Source organism: Chamaea fasciata, unplaced genomic scaffold, assembly GCF_029207755.1.
Source record: "Chamaea fasciata isolate MVZ Bird 193981 ecotype frontalis unplaced genomic scaffold, bChaFas1.0.hap1 SCAF_1, whole genome shotgun sequence".
Taxonomy (NCBI): domain Eukaryota; kingdom Metazoa; phylum Chordata; class Aves; order Passeriformes; family Sylviidae; genus Chamaea; species Chamaea fasciata.
Window position 1 is genome coordinate 144919567 of NW_027094086.1, and position 18111 is coordinate 144937677.

Below are 18111 nucleotides of genomic sequence, written 5' to 3' on the forward strand. Positions count from 1 at the left end.
CCAGATACTTACTGGGTCATCCTGAAGCTGAAAAATGGTGTTAAAACTATGCTGAAAAGCAATAAACTGAGCAAAATCCCATAAATCTTCTCAACTTTTACTCTGAGGGGTTAGGCACCACCAAATGTAAGTTTGAAGGAAGTCTGGTTTTTATTATTGCTTTTGTGTGTGTATCTGTCCCTCACCAGTATGAGAAAGTTTTCTATTTACACCTAAATCACACATAGCTTACACCTAGACCACATCCCTTAGGGTTACTGAGGAGGTCCTAAGAATGGCTGAGGACAGTCCCTCCAGCACTGTCTCATTTTGTCTGGGATAAGGATGGAAAACCCCTAGAGGTCTTTTAACCACTCTCTGGTGCAAGGTACCACAGACTTGCTTTGGTAGTTTTATATCTAGTATCCTTCAAACCATTACTTCTGTACTCCCATCAGATCAATGCATGCATCTGTCAGCCTTCTCATCAGTTTGCAAGAGCTGCCTACTTTAGACTGAATTGCTTTTGGTATAAATAGATTTTGCTGTGGTGGCTACTCTGACCTTCCTTTATGATGCAGATACCTCAGAACTGAGCAGTAATTTCTGCAAGAAAGGATTGAAGCTATTTCCACCCCTCCCCTGCCTTTTCAGCAAATGTGTGTTGTTTCTGATGATTCATCTGCTAGAACTGGAAGAAAGAAGTTGACAGTCCACAGTATGAGACAAATTATGTACTATATCTCCTCCTTAGGTTTACTTCAAATTTAGTAGAATAAAAAGAACACATATTGTCCAAGTGGGAGTGGCAGCTTCAGGTCTTCTAATTCTTAATTTCTATAAGCTATAAAAATACAGTTAATTTTCCTTTCAATCTTCCAGTGTTTAATATGTCTGCAGACGAAGTTAGAAATGCTTGAAATGCTGTTTCTTGACAGTGGGTGAGTCATTGCTCAGGTAGCTCAGGAACTAACCCTCACCTCAGACTTGGACTGCTGGCTGAGTCTCTGGTTGTTCCCGTTTTTCCTCTTTGACTGGGCCATCTGGTCTCCCTAGATCTTAGAGCAGGTTTGCTCTGGTGACAGCATTTCTCTCTTCATCACAAATCCAGTGAAGGCCTAACACTCAGTTCCTAACAGCCTGGCTCCAATACCATTGCCATTTATTGTGTGGGTCTTTTATATAAGATGATGAAAGCTGGGGTCCTGTCTGTTCTATTCCAATATTTCTATAAGCAGCTCTAAGAGAATTTAGTTTCCCTGAGGTCAGGTTTGTACATGCCAGACAGTTGTCTTTTCTTGCCAGCTGTGTTTGTTATATTAAAAGATATTTTGTCTACCTATAACCTTCAGTTACACTGTTCAGTTTAGACCAGCTCCTGAGCAGAGAACAGCAGTAGCCTAATTCTAGTCAAAGTTAGAACTAGGCTTGAACTAGAAGCCTAATTCTTTGTCAAATTCATCTTGGAAACTAGGGACACTTTCATCACTTTCAGCATCTGAAGAAGAAAAAGAGACTGAAGTTAAATGGGAGCAGGCGAATAAAAAAACCCCAGACAAGTAATAATATCAGACAGAATCAAGTGCTGTACAGAAAACAGCTTAAAGTAGGACAGCTTTTCCCAAGGAGCAGCTCAAAGACTGTGCTCCGTGCTCCTTCAACTCTGCTTTTATTGGTATTCTGTTGAAGAGCCTCAGTGAACACCTTAAGTCTCCCTCCTTGAGCAGTGAGCTTCAAGACTAGAGCGCACAGGAACATTTCCAGCCTGTCACACCCATGCTACAATTGTGTCTGTGAATACCTTGTCTGTATCTTCACAGATAGCAAAAGAACAAGGGTGGAACTCTGGCCATACTGAAGCTGCAGAAACTTCTGGATCCATTCAGGACTACAAGAAATACATTAGTCAAAGATTACTTTTTCTAACTTTAAAAATTCATAAATACTTTACCATCTGCTTTTAACCAAGAAAATGGGCAGAGGCTGGGGAATTAATATCATCGGAATTATAATTGGCATTGACAACATGTATAATGTATCAGTAGTTGTAAATAAGCCGAAAATGATGATCCTTATTTTTGAAATTTCTTTAGAGTAATGATACATATTTGGATTGAAATATAAGTTTCATTTGCTAAACCACAATTTATAATTTATAGCATGTCCTAGATTAGCAGTCTTTTGTGCATATTTAGACAATTGATATACTCGCAAATTCAGAAAAAAGGAAGATTGCCCATGAATGTAGAGGGAACAGGGAATAATGGGGAGATTGTGCCTTCTCGCCACAGCACTTGGCAAAAACCAGAAAAAGCAGAAATCAGCAATGACAAAAACCTGCTCCAGGGAAATGGAGTACAAGTTATGACTGAAGTTTTAAGTATAGTCTTATAAACTAAAAATTCTGATGGTTTACATTGTTGAGTTTGAGGAGGATCAACTCGAGTCGAACAGCCCCGGCTTCCTCATGTTGCCCTGACGGATTCAGTGGCGGTGGTGGCAGTCCGGCTCCCCGAGGGGGGAGCTGAACCCCCGGCCACACCCGTCTCTGAGGAGTCCCTGGGCTGCTCCAGGTGGCTCTCGCAAGTGACCCCCGGGGCCCAGACTGCTCTGCCGACTCCTCTCACTGGGGAATTCCCTGTGGTCTGCAGCTCTCCCCATGCCCACCACTGCCTCCTGCCCTGCTTTCCCCCAGGAGCCTCCTGTCCCGCCGCTCAGTGTCCCTTCTTCCCCGTCCCCCGCTCCCTGTCCCCCAGGACACACAGGGGCTCTCTGTCCCTGCCAGTCTCCTCAGGGGCACAAACGGCCGGCCTGTTTCCACAGGATAAGAGGACATAGTCTTAAGGTGCGCCACGGGAAGTTCAGGTTGGACATTAGGAGGAAATTCTCCACTGAGAAGAGCGATTAGATAGTGAAACGTGCTGCCCAGGGAGGTGGGGGAGTCGCCGTTCCTGGGACTGTTTAAGGAAAGACGACGTGGTAGTTAGTGCCAGAGTCTAGTTGACGCGGTGGTGTTCGGTCGTAGGCTGGACTCGATGATCTCGGGGGATTCCCCTGCCTGAACAATTCCGTGATTCCGTAACCCCGGCCCTGCCGGTAAACTCAGCCTCGCCCCTCCCCGCTCCCAAGCCCCGCCCCTGCCCCGCCCCACTGCCCTGCCGGCCCTTGCCCCGCCCCATCCCGCCCCCGCCCCTCCCTCTCCTCCTTTAGCCCCGCCCCTGGGCGTGACTTCGCCCGCCGTTCACCTTCTCCTAGGCCACGCCTCCCGCGGTCTGGCCCCGCCCACCCCTTTGCCCGCCCCCGTCGGGGTCGCTGCGCGGTGACGCAGCAGGAGGAGCTGAGGCGGCGCTTCCCGCCCTTCCTCCTCCTCCTCCTCCTCCGCGCCCGCCGGACGGGGACAGAGCGGCGGCGCCGGGGCCCGTCAGCCGCTGTCGGGGGCCCGGGGGAGCAGCCGGGCTGCCTCCGGCCATGGTGGCCCGCTCGTCGCCGGCGGGGCAGGAGCAGGCGCGGCGGCGGCGGCCGCCATTGCTCGCGGGGGCCGCGGTACTATGAAGGATGGAAGCGGACGAGGTGACGATCCGGGAGCAGAACTTCCACAGCCAAGTGCGGGAGTACACGGTAGGTGCCGCCGTGCCCCGCGGACCTTCCCTGACCTGTCACTGCTCTGTGCCCGTCACTGCACTGTGCCCCAGCCTTGTCCCCGGGCACCGGCGCGTTGTCCCGCTCCCTCCCGCTGTCCTTGCCTGCCCCTCTCCCCTGTGTCCGGAGGGACTCGGGGGCCTGTCTCGGGTGGACTGGAAGGTGAGTGCACCTTCTCTGAGGTGCCGCGAGAGCTGGGGGATCCCAGCGCTGACCCCCTGGAGGGTTTTCATCTCCTTTTGCCTTCAGCGAAAGATGGAGATGCTCTGCATGCATGCAGGACATTGGTGTGCTCCATAGGCGTGCTCTCGGAACAGGTACCGGTGCAGCAACCTCGTGAGCAGTGCTCACCTTCAGTAAGAGATGACTGCGAGGGGACACAATTTATGTGTACAAGTATCTACAGGGGAGGTGCCAAGAGGCTGGAGCAGGCTCTTCTCAGTGGTGCCAACCACCAGGAGATGAGGCAATGGGCAGAAACTGATGCGCAGGAAGCTCTACCTGAACATGAGGAAGAACTTCTTTACTGTGCAGGTGACCGTGCACTGGAACACATCGCCCAGAGGAGCTGTGGAGTCTCCGTTCTTGGAGTTATCCAAGAACGTCTGAATCCTGTCCTGTGTGCTTTGGAATGACCCTGTTTGATCAGGGAGGTTGGACCAGATGGCCCACTCTGGTCCCTTCCACCTGTCACACATTCTGGGATTCTATGAACACCTCAGCCCTCAGGTGCAGCCTTGTTACCGTCAGGTGTGCGTGGGATTGCATGGTGTCATTTGTCATGCTGGGATTCTCCTGCCCTGCTGGGCTGTTTGCGGTGCTGTGTGTAACTTTGGTGTTCTCCCTCGTGCCCCGTGCTCTCCCAGCGGAGCACACGGCAGTGCCTGTGCTGTCCCGTCTCCCTCAGCCCTCGGTAGGCAAGTGCAGCACTACACCTTACGTGCAGACAGAGCAGTTGCAGTTTCCTCTCTGACAGCCTCGTAATTGTTCTCAGGACTATTCAAAACTGATGGAGGTGTTTTGATGGGGCTCATGTCTCTCCTACTTAAATTCCAGGAAGGAAATACAGGCTGGACAAGGGAGACGCAGTGCTGTGTCCTGTGTACATGCTGTCCTGGCTCAGCAAGGGAATTGTGTTTTCTTTACCATCCCTGTTGTGTGGGGGGAAAAATCAATTTCTTGATTTAAAATAAGATTTCATAATTTAGCTTTAAGTGTTTTGTAGCCTTGTTGGGAGACTCTAAAATACCACGGTTAAGTGATTTATGTAGTGCTGTGGCTGGGTCAGGTGATAACAGTCTTGCTTGGAATGTGTTAATTACTCTTTTATAGTGTATGAATTCATGTTAAGACCTTTCTTGTGAAATATTCTATTTCTGGGATGTTTTCTTCTGAAGAGTGCAAAATAAGCCTGTATGAGGAGAACAGCTACTTTAAGGGATTTTTTGGAATGTCTTGTCTTTGGGCATGGATATAGTGTATGTCCTGGAAGCCATGACTAGTGTAGGGCCACAAAAAGTAAAATGCTTCTTTGTAAAGAAGGCTCTAAGTATTATCTTAATTGTATTTATGGTATGAAAACATGAATGTGTGTACAAATCTTTCTTTTCCCTCATGTCTGTTTTTCCATTTGTATTCCATTGTGTGCTAATTATTTCCTACTTACTTTCACCAGAGTTGCTCTGATAAATTGGATGCTACATATTGTGGTTTCATTCATTAGGAAACACAGATTTCTGAGTCTGAAGGAATGGCTGTGTGCAGCCTCTCTGGGAACCATTAGAAATAGTGGAGTCTATTAAATTCTTAAAGAACTAGTTCATCTCTTCTCCAAAGTTAGAGGGACTTTTTCAGCCTCTCAAGAGCAATTGGTAAATCTTCCTACTGGTGTAGGTATATGAGAAATCACACAGGACATCAGTAACTCATATTTTAGAGGTGCAGTGTTGTTTTGTTTGGACAGTGGACTCAGAATATTCTTGCTCTTGAAACTTGACTTTGATCTTAATGTTGATCACAGGCCACCTTTGTTATTGTTTAATCAGTGGGAATAATAATAACAATTTTGCCTTTGAAATCATACACTGGTACAGTTGTGATCTTGTCTTTAATTTGTGTTGCAACACCACAAGATTTTATGAGCGCATAAAGTGCTGCCACCCCCAGCTGAGTGTGCAGCCTCCTGTGGCTCCCACGTGGCTGCAGGAGAATATTGCAAGTATGAGTGCATTTGTGGTTAGTCTGAGCATGCTGGAGCACACAGAGTATGTTCCTTACATGTGCAATTATGTTAACATCCTGCCCTTGCTGCTCATGGAGTTAAATGGTGAATAGAATTTCTTAAAATATGCAAGTAGGCAGTTGTTGTGTGGGTAGTGGGTGTAATCATCAGCCCCTCAGCTGGAGCAGGGAACGTGTTCCACTCTGACACATGCATTAAACCTTGATTCTAGCTGCAGGTGGGCTGGGGGCAGCAGAGCAGTTCAAAAAGGCATTTGACATTACAAGACGTAGTGGCTTTAAATTGAGATAGGGTAGGTTTAGATTAGGTATTGGGGAGAAATTCACTACTGTGAGGGTGGTGAGGCACTGGCACAGGTTGCCTAGAGAAGTTGTGGATGCCCCATTCCCTGGTAGTGTTCCAGGCCAGTTTGGATGGGGCTTTGAGGTACTGGTGTAGTGGAAGGTGTCTCTGCCCCTGGGACAGATGGGGGTTAGAAACAGGTGATATTTAAGGTCCCTTCCAACCCAAACCATCCCATTCCAGTTTGTTGTGGAATATTACAGTGGAAGAGACTCTATGTCTGTTAGGAGCAAGAGAAATTTATGTTGTCTTTTAGAAGTGTCTTTGAAGAGCTAGTTGTGTGGCACAGTCTTTACTGGAAGCTAAAATGATACGTTCATGAGAGAAGAGAAATCAAAGTAAGCTGATGTAGTTAAAAAGAAAATCCTTTTCACTTTTCTCTTACAAATTTTCTTTGAATACATACAGAATTCCTATATTGTGCTTTCTGATGGAATCTTAAGGGCACACTGAGTTTAGCTTCAGTGTAATGCTCTATTTCTGTTTCATATGTTCTCTGAACTGGCAAGCTACAAAGTTTTCCATAAATTCAAGGCTTGTTATCCTTTTGCTGGTGGTGCCTGTCTCTTTCTGCAGGTGCCAACTTCTGCTAATTCCATCTTCAAAAAACAAATATTTCTGGCACATGTTTATAGATTGAGCAAGGGTAGTAAAAGATTATTTAAAAAAAAAATGCATCCTTCATCTGCTTTTGAGGTGACTCAGTAGTTTAATGCTTAATTTAACTCAGGCCTGTTTGCTCTTGACCTCATTTGGAGTGTCTGTACAGCACCTGTTTTTCAAGAGGGTGCCTGTTTGCAACAAAATAATCTGCCTTGTGTTTTGTTGCTTCATGAGGATGATCTGTGCTGCTAGAAGGTGGTTAACTCCTTAGTCAGGCATGGCTCTAGTTTTGGCAGGGCCCTTCAAACATGAATCTGCTCTATAGAGGATCTGTTGTTTTGAACAGTTGTTGAAAACAGCAAGACTCAGACTCGGTCTGAGTCTGAACTTTAAAATTCAGATGCAATGAAGTAAATGTGAGACTGTGAACTGGTGACCTAGTGTAAGGGATGTGGCACAGCCAGGAGTTTTTTTGGAGTCACTGAGATCCTTGACTTCAACAAAGCCAGAGCCATCCTCAGTTCTGGCTAAAAGGGACATCATTCTGAAAAGCAGCTTTAATTGATCGCAAAGTACAGAAAAGGGTTTGTGTTCTGTACTTGATCAGTATTCATATGGAAGAGTGGCAAAAGCAGGACAATATTCTGTGTACTTTATCCTTCTTGATCCTTTAGATTCATTTATAATTTGCTGAGATCTTGCACATCCGTGGAAAATATTTGAACTTCTAGGGAACTGCTTTTCCCTTGGGTCCTGTTATTATTCCTGTTTATAAAGTGTTCCATGTTCCACTGATATTGTTGTGAACTGTTTATTTCAAATGTAAATGGAGCAAGTGCAATGGTTGAGCCTCTTTGTCGTCCCCTGGGTTTACTTTTTGAGAATATTAACTTCCTTTTTTTCCAATTTGAGTCTCTAGTCTGCAAATTGTTTTGTGTTTTCCACTTAAAAAATGTAGGCTTTTGAGTATGTAAAAATATACATGTACACCTGGTTATGAGGGTTCCTTGGCAAAATAAATACACTGTGCTTGCATTTTTAGTGTGGGGAAAACTGTGGAAGAACACAACAGAACTACTAGGTTCTACTGTTAGCACCATAGAACTATTAGTTGGAAAGCTTAAGAATAAACATAGTATATTTGGAAATAACTTCATTATATTAAATATGTAATGAAAAAAATCAGTGCTGGTAGAATAAGCTCAAATACAAAAGTGTTATTATAACAAAATTTTAAGTGTTTCATGCAAGTTCAGGCAGATATTGAAACTGGTGTAATGAGAAGTTTTATGTTAAATGTGATATGTGTCTGTTTGAAGGACTAAATGTTTTCAGGGATGTAGGCTTCAGATGCTAAATATTCTGAGAAACTTAGTTTCTTTATTTCTTCTACTATTTCAGTGTGGCTGCTGCTGGTGTTTGTCCTCTGTAAGGCTGTGAAATGAGGGAGCTGGTTTGAGCACTTGGCTTCTATTGGTAGCGGGCTTTGTTTGTGACCCGATGTGCATCCTTAAAAAACTGAGATTTTTCACAGGCCCTTCTTTCTGCCAGCAGTGATGATATTCTGGTAGTGGGCCAGGAAGAAAGTGCTGATTAGAGGCCTGGGTGATCTGTAAGAACAAACTTGTTACAAATACTGATTTTGTTGTTGTTGTTGTTTTGTTTTGTTTTTGTATGCTTATGCAAGTTTATAGTTTATTAAAAAGAATTATGCCTTTCAGTTTTTTTTTACCTGTACACTGAAAACTTGAGGACTACTTTATATCTTAAATGGCTTCTTTTATTTCAGAAAATAACTTTGCCTGGATTTCTCAGTACTGCTTGTTTTTTCTTTTTTCCCTTACATATTTTAGGACAGATTTGTGACTGAATAAATGAGTAAAGTAGCAGTGATGTGAGGCATAAAGCTGAAAGATTGGTGCATATTTAACATAATTAAGTATATAAAATATTGGCATAATTCTGTCATGCTAAAAGTATACCTTTACTTGTAAACATGGGTGCTGTAGTGAACTTTGAGAAGTGATGAATCATCTTCTGGCTGTTGGTCCTAGGGAATCAGCACTGTGCATCCATCTGGAATCAATAAGCATCTCAAAATACTTGGCATAGACAGTGGAGAGAGATACTTATTCCCCAAATAGAAACAGCTTTTGGAGAGTTCCACTATTTCTGTTTACATAAAATAAGCATGGAAGGCTGAAGTGTAAAAATTTGCAATTAGTTACAGTTGAGAATAATTCCTTTTGAGTTACTGGTGTGTTTCTTTGCAGGAGCAGTTGACCAGAAGGGTAGAAAACTTCATGGAGGATACAAGCATATGTTTAAGAAAATTTCGTTACAAGGTGTAATTAGACTTGAGAAAATCTAATGAAAAGCAGAAGAACTGACAGCAAACAAAGCAGCTTTTCTTAATGTGACCAAAACCAAACAAATCCTTGGGTTTTGTTTGAGGGACTGGTAAGATGGCAGGGTGTAACTGGGAGATGGGAGGGCTGTAATAACAGCTCAGTCTTTGCTGTGAGGAGGTTGCCGAATGTTCCTGAGTTTATTAGCACAAGACCCTCTGGAAATAGGTATTTTCAGAGAAATTGAAGAGGGTTGAGAGGTGGGTAAACAGGTGACCAGAGTAGCAGAGGAGATGGTGGTAAAGTCGAAGTGGAGAGGGGATCTGAAGCATGTTACCTGTGACGTTATGATAAAAAATTCAGAGCGCAGTTCTGTAGACATAGATGGAATTTTGGGTTAAGGAAGACAAAAGAAAACATTCTATTCACTGTAAGTTTACTGGTTGTATTTGAAGATTATGCAAGTGTTTTTTTCTTTTCTTTCTTCTAAAATGAATTGCTTTCTCCTTTCCTGTCTTTAAGCCTTTTCTGTTTGGTTTGGTATTTATCCTCATTTAGGATGGCAGTGATAACTTTTGTTGAGAAAGTCTTAACTTCTGCATCACTCTCTACTGCTGTGCTCCGTCCCTTACTTCCAACACCACTGACTCTTTCCTGTGTCCGTGTGCCGTCACATGGCTTGGGGCACTGCCTTCTTAGGAACAATCATCGTCAGGAATTTATACAACTTCTAACACAGGAAGAGGACAGACTTTGAAAGTTGTGACTGGAGTTTGTTTTTATGCATCTAATGACAAACAGCCTTGGTTGTTGCATCACGCTGAAGGGTGAGCACAGAGCCAGGTAGAGGTGACCTGGAACAAGCTGCTGCTCTAACCCCCTGATTAGGAATTCATGTGACTGGTGAGATTGCTTCACGCTTTCAGCAGCTTTGACCTGTGCTCTTTGGGACCCAACTGACTCCCTGAAAGATGGTTTTAAAACTCATGCTGCATGGTGAATATTCATGTACAATAGTGTTGCTCCCCACACAGAAGTTTCTAGCTCTTTGATTAGCTGGCTATGTTAAAAGTTTCTAACTACCATCAACATGATTTCAAGAGAGAGCCCTGTGCTTTCTACTGTTCTAATATTTGAACACTTGGATAATTTTTGATTAACTGGAAAATACTCTACAGAACTATGTTTCAGTTTCTCTATTTCCAAATCATGTGTGCTCTTACAGTAGGTGGTATGTGTATTGATGGCATCAAAGTCTGCATATTGCTGGGTTAATGTACAGAAGCAGTGTATGTGTGTGATATTTTTTCCCCCTTTACCTTCTTTTGTGGTTTCCAGGATAGGCTTCACAACTGTCATCAAAACATGGTGCTTCAGCTTTACGGTTGATTTTAAATGCCTTTTTAGGGCTTGATCATCAGTTTTTCCATTATCTATCTGTGATTTCTATTTTTAATGTATTTAAGGGAAAAAAATGATGCTGAAGAGTTTTAGTTGAATTTGACAATAGGAACAAATCTAAAATACTTGCTGAGTTTCAGACTATTTTAACTTACATCCAGTAAAGAGTCTGCATAATTGCTGAGAATTATGGAAACATACAGCTATTGCAGTTTGTTTGTGTTTGGGGGGGCGGGGGGGTGTGCCACTTAAAAATGCTCCGGGATATATGTGTGAGAAGACAAGGAGGAGTATTTTTATGTGTTGGGATGAGAACGTTTATTAGCTCTGTCTTCTAAGATCTTCTGCATCTTGTGCTGAAAATTAATATTAGTCAAAGAAGCTGCCTTAAATAAATAGTTTACCAAGTCTGTATTAATGAGACTTTTGAGGTTGTTTTTTCAGAAATTAATTTTTAATGTTATGACTCTGGAGGTTTAGTATAACCGGTTATTATAGCCTGACTTTCTGGTATTGAATAATGCCTCGTTCAGGAACAGAATGTTAGAATGATCTAGGTTGGTTGGATCTATTGTGTTAATTCTAGGGAGTGATTTTAAATATCACACCTATGCTGAAACATTTTTGACTGAAGGGCTCTAGAAGCTGGTTTTTATCTTCAGCAGAATTTCTAGCACACAGAATATTTTTTTGAGTGTTTCTTACTTTCTGTTGGATCCTGGATGTTTTTTCTAGATGAACCAGTCTAGGCACCTGCCTCTGAACCATTTATTATCTCTTCATGACTTAGGAATCAAAAAAAAGTCGGTCAACTGCTTGCAAATGTTTTAAGCCAGGGAGGAGTCCTGAGAAGAGTCTGTATATGGGGGGGTAATCATAGGTATGGAGGGCAGTGTTACTGAGCAAAATTAAACTGTAATCATAGACAGTCATAGGACATATTTGATATTTTCTCATAAGATTAAATTTACTGTGTCATGCCAAGTGTATAAGACTGGCTAGTTTAGAGTGAACTAAATCTAACCACAGCAGAGTTAATGTCTTATTTGAGAAAAATGAGATTTCCAGGGCGGATGATACAATGAATGCCAAGGTCAAACTGAGATCATAGATAGAATTTTCAGTTTTCTTTAGTGTGCTTTGTTGGTTGTAGGTCACTTTCTATTGACACATCCAAAACAGGTGGGAGCCTTGTTTGCTTTTTAGATGTCAGTGGGATAATTGAGTTATTAGAAATAGACCAAGCAGAACTGCTTGTCTCCGCCTGTATTTTCCTACTGTTTATTCCTACCATCTTTTCTATGAGTAAACAAAAGCAGTTGCCAAATGGGACAGTAGGAGGAAGCTTTTTACTTGCCTTGGGGTATTTTAATGCACATTAAAATGCTTCAGCATCATTAGAGCAGTAAGAGATGGAAGTATAATGCTGTGTTTGTTGTTTTCTATTACAGAAATTAAAACCAAGAAGTGCAGCACTATTATTTTCTGGAGATAGTAATCACAGGCAAAATACCGGCTGTTTAATTTTCAACACTTAAACATGTAAATAGACCTATTCTACATGGTGATATTACCCAGAGTTATCTCTGCCTTCTTTTTTCTTTGCTCTTTTTTCTGCTTAGGGAAAAGGACACATTCTGTAAGGTAACATCTAGAAGTGGAGATGTTCTTTGTTACATCTGTAGCATTGTTTTGTGTACCATTTGCATAGAAATGCTTGTGGATGTAATAGCAGTAACTTCATTTTAATACTGACACAGCTGCTTCATTTTAAAGTTATTTCCTTTCTTCCCGTACTCTTTGGAGCTACTTTTTAGAGTTTCTTGATCTTTCATTTCATACATGGCATGGTAAAACACTGTTTGCTGCTTGTCTTTTGCTCCTCCAGAGCAAACAGATTTTCCCTGTTCCACATGCTAGTATGCAATCAAGTTGGAGGAAACAATCACTTACTTGCTTTGATGCTTTTTAAGTGGAAATGGATCTGTGTTGAATCTGTGTTTCATGCTTGGAAGCGTGGTAGGTTAAAGAACATTACTAAGGTGTGGGGCTTCTCTCTGTGAAGGAGTTCTGTGGGGGTTCCTTGCTGTTAAAAGTTGTTGTTTGGCTCTTTCACAGTGGGAGGATATCCCTGACACAGTCCTACAGAGGCCTGTACTTACAGTTAATAAACACATTCATAAATGACCTGGAGAAGGGTATAAATTATGAAGTGATTAAGTTTGTAATGGTGCTTATTTAGTCAGGGAAGTAGAAAACAAGGCTGAGTGGACTCCAGGCTCCTGCTCAGGGGAGGCTCAGCTGTGGTATCAGACTGCTTAGGGCTTATAAACCTCCAGGAATGGAGATTGTGCAGCCTTGCTGGGCAACTGGTTCCACTGCTTGGCTCTCCTCATGGAGAGGATTTCTTCTCACCTCCAGTTTCATCCTCCCACTGCCAGCAGGTCAAGAGCTCAGCTGTCTTTTTAACGCCCTCCTCACAGGTGCTGGCAAGCTGCTGTCAGGTCGTCCTGAAGCCTTGTTTGACCTCAGGCTGGACATGCTGAGGTCCTTCAGCCTGTCTGCACCAGGCCATGTTCCAGCCTCTGACTATTAGTGATCATCCTTTCTGCAATTACCAACATGTCTCCTATGCTGGTGGCTCAAAACTAGACACAGCAACTGCGTGTGACAAGGTGACTGCTACTTGGAGAGAGAGAATTACTTCCCATGGTTATTGGCTTTGCTTCAGGTAATACAGCCAGGGATGGTCTTCGAGGTGTGTGCCACCAGGGCACACTGACTGAGAGCTAATGAACAGTTACTGGACAAGGCACCTATGTGCTTTTTTCCTAACAGCTCCCTCACAACAGATGGGAATAATTCCATGCTATATAAATAGAATCCTGTGCATAAAAATGCAGCTTTTAATTTACGCACACACAAAAGTTGTAGAAGGTGGTTGAATCTTGTTTGTAAGAGGGAAAAAAAGAGAAATCTTACACATTTTGAGCATAGTCTTTCTTAGCATGGGAGTGTAGCTCTTACACTTGCAAGAAAAGATGATGCTTTCCCAATCTGAGGCATGAATTTCAGTGCCAGAGTTTTAAGGATCATCCACACGGACAAATTAATGTCAGCTGATCTTTAGTAATTGTCAGTGGGATAACTGCAACGTAATTTGACCTAGTTCAGACTGTTCCTGCTCGTGTTGAATGCCGGACCCTTCAGTGCTGGCCCCTTAGAGGCACATAGTATGCAGATAATCTCTAGCTCCCTTCTCACAGGAGCTGAGAACTGTGTGGTACAGATCCAAAAGGATGATGTGGATTATTCTTGGATGACTTTGGATGAGAGATCCAAAGGTATGACACTGTGGAAGAGTTGATTACAAGAGACCTAAGAATGTAGTGCAGTATGCCTCCAGAAGCAGCCTCTCCTGGTGTGTAATCTAAGCAGGAGCAGAAGGCACTTCTTTTCCTGAATAAAGATTAAGGGCTTCAGGGGAAGACAGGTTTCTTTTTGATTATCCTACCACAGGTTGTAATTAGTCCATGGGAAGAGATGTAAATGAATTATATGCTTCAGATTTGAAGACTTCTTAGCATTTCGTCTGTTAAAAAGGAGTCCCGGGATGTGGCACAGAATCCATGTGTCGTGTTCTCAATTACTGAGTGGTGTGGAGGGGACATGCAGACAAAGACATTAAAAATTATTAAGAATTGCTTCGGTTGACTGTTTGGCTATAACCATAGACAAGTCTCGGACTCCTTGTAATTTCTTTTATATTTTGGTCCACCTGGTCGTACACGGGCTGAGTGCGTTTCCCCTGTAAGGTCAGAATGTACCCAAATTATGTTTAAAGTAGCTTCTCAGTCTAGTTATGGCAACAGATCTACAACTGCTTTGTCCCTCAAATGAATTTGGAAAGAATTTAAGGAAATAAACTTTAAGACTGAAAGGTATTATTTCTTGTGAAGTAGGGGATGTCAGAAATCCTTATTCATCACAGTTGGGTACATTCTCTGCACAGTGTCTTGGTTGTCTCCCCAAGTAAAACCTAGAAAAACTTCATTTGAGCTCTGCTGAAAAACTCCATGCAGAGAACTTGGGGATGTGAGGAATACAGCTTGTCCTAGATTTGCTGTATTTGCAGCATCCATTTGTCAGCTGTTATTGTAGAGATGGATGATGGTATTAATCACTGCTTTTTGGTTGGAAACAACTTGCAATATAATTTGGATTTAATATTGTATTCCAGTGTTGCCTCCAATGCTGACACACACAGTAGTTTCTGAAGGAAAGATGGAATTTACAGAATATAGGCTCTTTTAAATTTTTCTTTTTACTGAAGGCATCAATGTAGTTTAGTGTATGGTGTTCTTTTGTGAGTACTGCCCTATTTCAGTATGACTACCTGTGCTTTTTAGTAAGTGATTAGAAATGGAATTGACAGATGATTGTATGTAGTAGCGTGGCATTAAGGTGTGTTTTTTTCTAAAAAAAGAAAAGATACGGTGACAAGCTTGACCCCTAAACCCAAGTTTGTACTGAAACTTGAGAGCTGCTCTGCTGTAAGAGGTTGGGGAGGACAGTGCTTATGGATCCAGTGACAGGAGGTTAATGCTGAGTTACCAGCCTGATTCTCAGGTGACTGTGGAGAAGCATTTTCAGTGCAGCAAGAAGGGCTGAGTGCTGTTACATACAGCGGTGAATTCTTACCTGGGGTGCTGCGCACAAGCCCAGCCACTCATAATTGAGAAACATGAACTGAAACTACAGCAAATACAAACAAGGCTGAATTTTTTTTTTCCCTAATACAAAAATATCCTGAAACAGACAGCAGTATGAGGAGTAAGAACCCAGGGTTGCAGTGTTGACAGGACAGTGGAGCCTATTCTTCAGCTATCATAGGCAACACATTCCTTTTCCCCAGCTTAACTGAGTTCCACTCTAAAAATAGTTGGGATGCTGACTTGAGCTATTTCCTTTAGAAAGCTATTCAGAATGTATGGTTAGAAACAGTTCAGGGTCAGAGGTTTCACTGAGTGTAAATTGAGACTGCAGTAATATTTCTGAGTTTGCTGTTTAACTTGTTTTGGTCAGTATGAAGGACTTTTAATTTGACTTATTTTTTAAGATCATAAAACTTTCACTTACTAGAATTTATTCATTTTCTTGGCAATAATTTGAAAATTCTGTGAGTTTTCAGTAATAATCAGCTTTATCAAACATTTATGAAGTTGTTCTCAAATCTGATAGAAGTAGGGAGAGAATTACACCAGGATGTAGAGTTACCCCTTATTTCCAGGTTGCAGAGTAGCTGTTACCTAAAACCAGCATTTGACAGTTTGTGTTACTGGACAGCTTTTGTCTGCTCTGCCCTCAAAATACCTCCGATATCTCAGTGGTGCCTTGCAAGTACAGACTCACATTTTCATTGTAGCCTTGCTGTCACGGATAGAATAAAGATCATCTGTTCTATTTGAAGGTGTAAACAAGATTGCAGTAATTTTTATTCATTTTAAATAAAATTAAACCAAAAATGAGCTTAACTATGTTTTTCTTTTATGCAGGTTACACTGTGTTACATGCATCTGACAGATTTCTAAAGAATTCAGTTGCCCTGTATATGTGATACCTGATTTTCAAAAGTGGGTGCCTAAAATTAGATGTCTCTAGCTGTGGCCTTGGTCTAGTTTTCAGAGGAACTAGAAGCTTAGAGAAGGATTCTCTTTCAGCACTGGCATTGCATTTTCCAGTACTGACGGGACAAGCTGTGTCAGAGCACTCTGAAAAATCAAGGCTGTTCTCAGTTTGTTTTGTTCTTCCTGTTTCAAAAATACACCAACTTTTTTTTTTAATTGAATCTCAATAACATTCTTTAGAATTACCTATTTAAAGGACTGAATTCTTTATCCAAACCTTTTCTTTGAGGCATCCTTAAGAAAGTTGGAGCAGTAAGCTCTATTTCAGATTAAAGACTGGAATTCAGAGATCTAGTTATAAAATTTCATTTTCAGTGCCTGTTTTTTGGGTGTTGCTGCTGTGTGTTTCCTGCACAGAGGCACCTGGAAGCCACCCAAATGCTATACTCTGACACTTGGTTATAATTGTTTTTTTTTAAATCTAAAATGTCTGACTACACCAGAAAAATAACCTTTTCAGTTTATCAGAATTTCTTAGGAAGTGAATAATACATTATTCTCCACCGTGATTTGCTGATTTGGATGCAGTATTGTTATTTAGATGCAGATTTATCAGGGCTAGCATCACTACGTTCACTTTCACTTCTCCCTTTCTCTTTGCATAGCCTTTCTACTCTTGATTTTTTTAAGACCGTGAGCCTTAAAGGCTACAAATCTAGGGATGATAGCTTAAAGAAATAGGTCAGCTATTGTCCAGTGAAGTAAATTTCCAAAACAGGATGGCATACTTGCTTCTTGTTCATTTCTGACTGGCTCACGTTTTTAATAGGCATAGGCACTCAGGATTAAGGAAGCAGTGTTGAGCCACTGATGCCTCATTCAGGAGCAAATAAAATGTGTGGGGGTTTTTTTTGTTGTGTGGGTGATTTTTGTTTTGTTTTGTTTTTTTCACCCCGATGAGGCTTGGAGGGTTAAAACTTTCCTGCTGTTTAATTCCTTTCCTGTAAGATTTCCAGCATTTTTGTAGGTGTTTCGGTCTTATTGTATTGTAATTGTGGTGCTAAATCTTATAAAGAACTTGATCCAAGGCACTCTGGGCTGAAGGTGCATCTACCCTAAATAAACCGCCAACCTTATGAGAAGGGAAGTTGTGCCCTTGGCTTCTGACTGTGAAAGAAACATTGTGCTTGATGAGTTCGTCTTGGACATCCACTGTAGGCATGAGTCTCTCTTGTGTGTGTTGTCACCTGGAATTTGTTTGATTCAAGACAGGATGCAAACAGTAAACATGTTTGTTTCTTTCCACGTGTTGAAAGTGTAGTCCAAAATAGATCCTCAAGAGCCCATTATATAAAATACAGTTATCCTTAGGGTACATGTGAAGGGGGTACAAAGCCTGATAACTTTTACAAATCAAGTAGATTCAACCTTAAGGCTTTTCTCTTAATTTTTGAGTAAAACTTGCTGACCGTATAATTGATGCAATACCTATTACTCTAATCAAGATGTTTTAATGTAACTTTCTGTTAATAAGATATAAAAGATATATATATATATATATATATATATAAAGATATAAATATAAATATATATATAAATATATATAAATATATATATATAAATATATATATATATAAATATATATATAAAAAGATATAAAACATAAGTCTTGAAATTTACATAAAATATGCTCCTGTTGATCTGAATTAAATTTTGAATTGTTAAGACTAGATTTACTGCTTATTATAATCCAGGCATTTCTTCATAACCTAATAAATGCAATTTTTTTTTCCAGATCTGTTTTCTCCTGTTTGCTGTTCTCTACATAGTTTCCTACTTTATAATCACAAGATACAAAAGGAAAGCAGGTAAGGAAATAATTTTTAATATGTCAAAAAAATTTTTGTTCTTCAGATAAATAGATGACTCT

At 41.5% G+C, this 18111-nt stretch overlaps 1 protein-coding gene across 2 annotated transcripts in view; it reads left to right on the forward strand.

The window, feature by feature from the left end:
* The first annotated feature begins 3351 nt into the window (after positions 1–3351).
* LMBR1 (limb development membrane protein 1) overlaps positions 3352–18111 on the forward strand; it is a 67278-nt gene continuing 52518 nt past the window's right edge. Inside the window, exons 1-2 of one of the 2 annotated variants that reach the window (XM_066200813.1) lie at positions 3352–3597; positions 17977–18049. In XM_066200813.1, coding sequence (XP_066056910.1) covers positions 3535–3597; positions 17977–18049 — 136 coding nt within the window. In that variant the 5' untranslated portion in view covers positions 3352–3534. The remainder of the gene's footprint in view (positions 3598–17976; positions 18050–18111) is intronic. The other variant, XM_066200822.1, reaches the window with a different exon arrangement.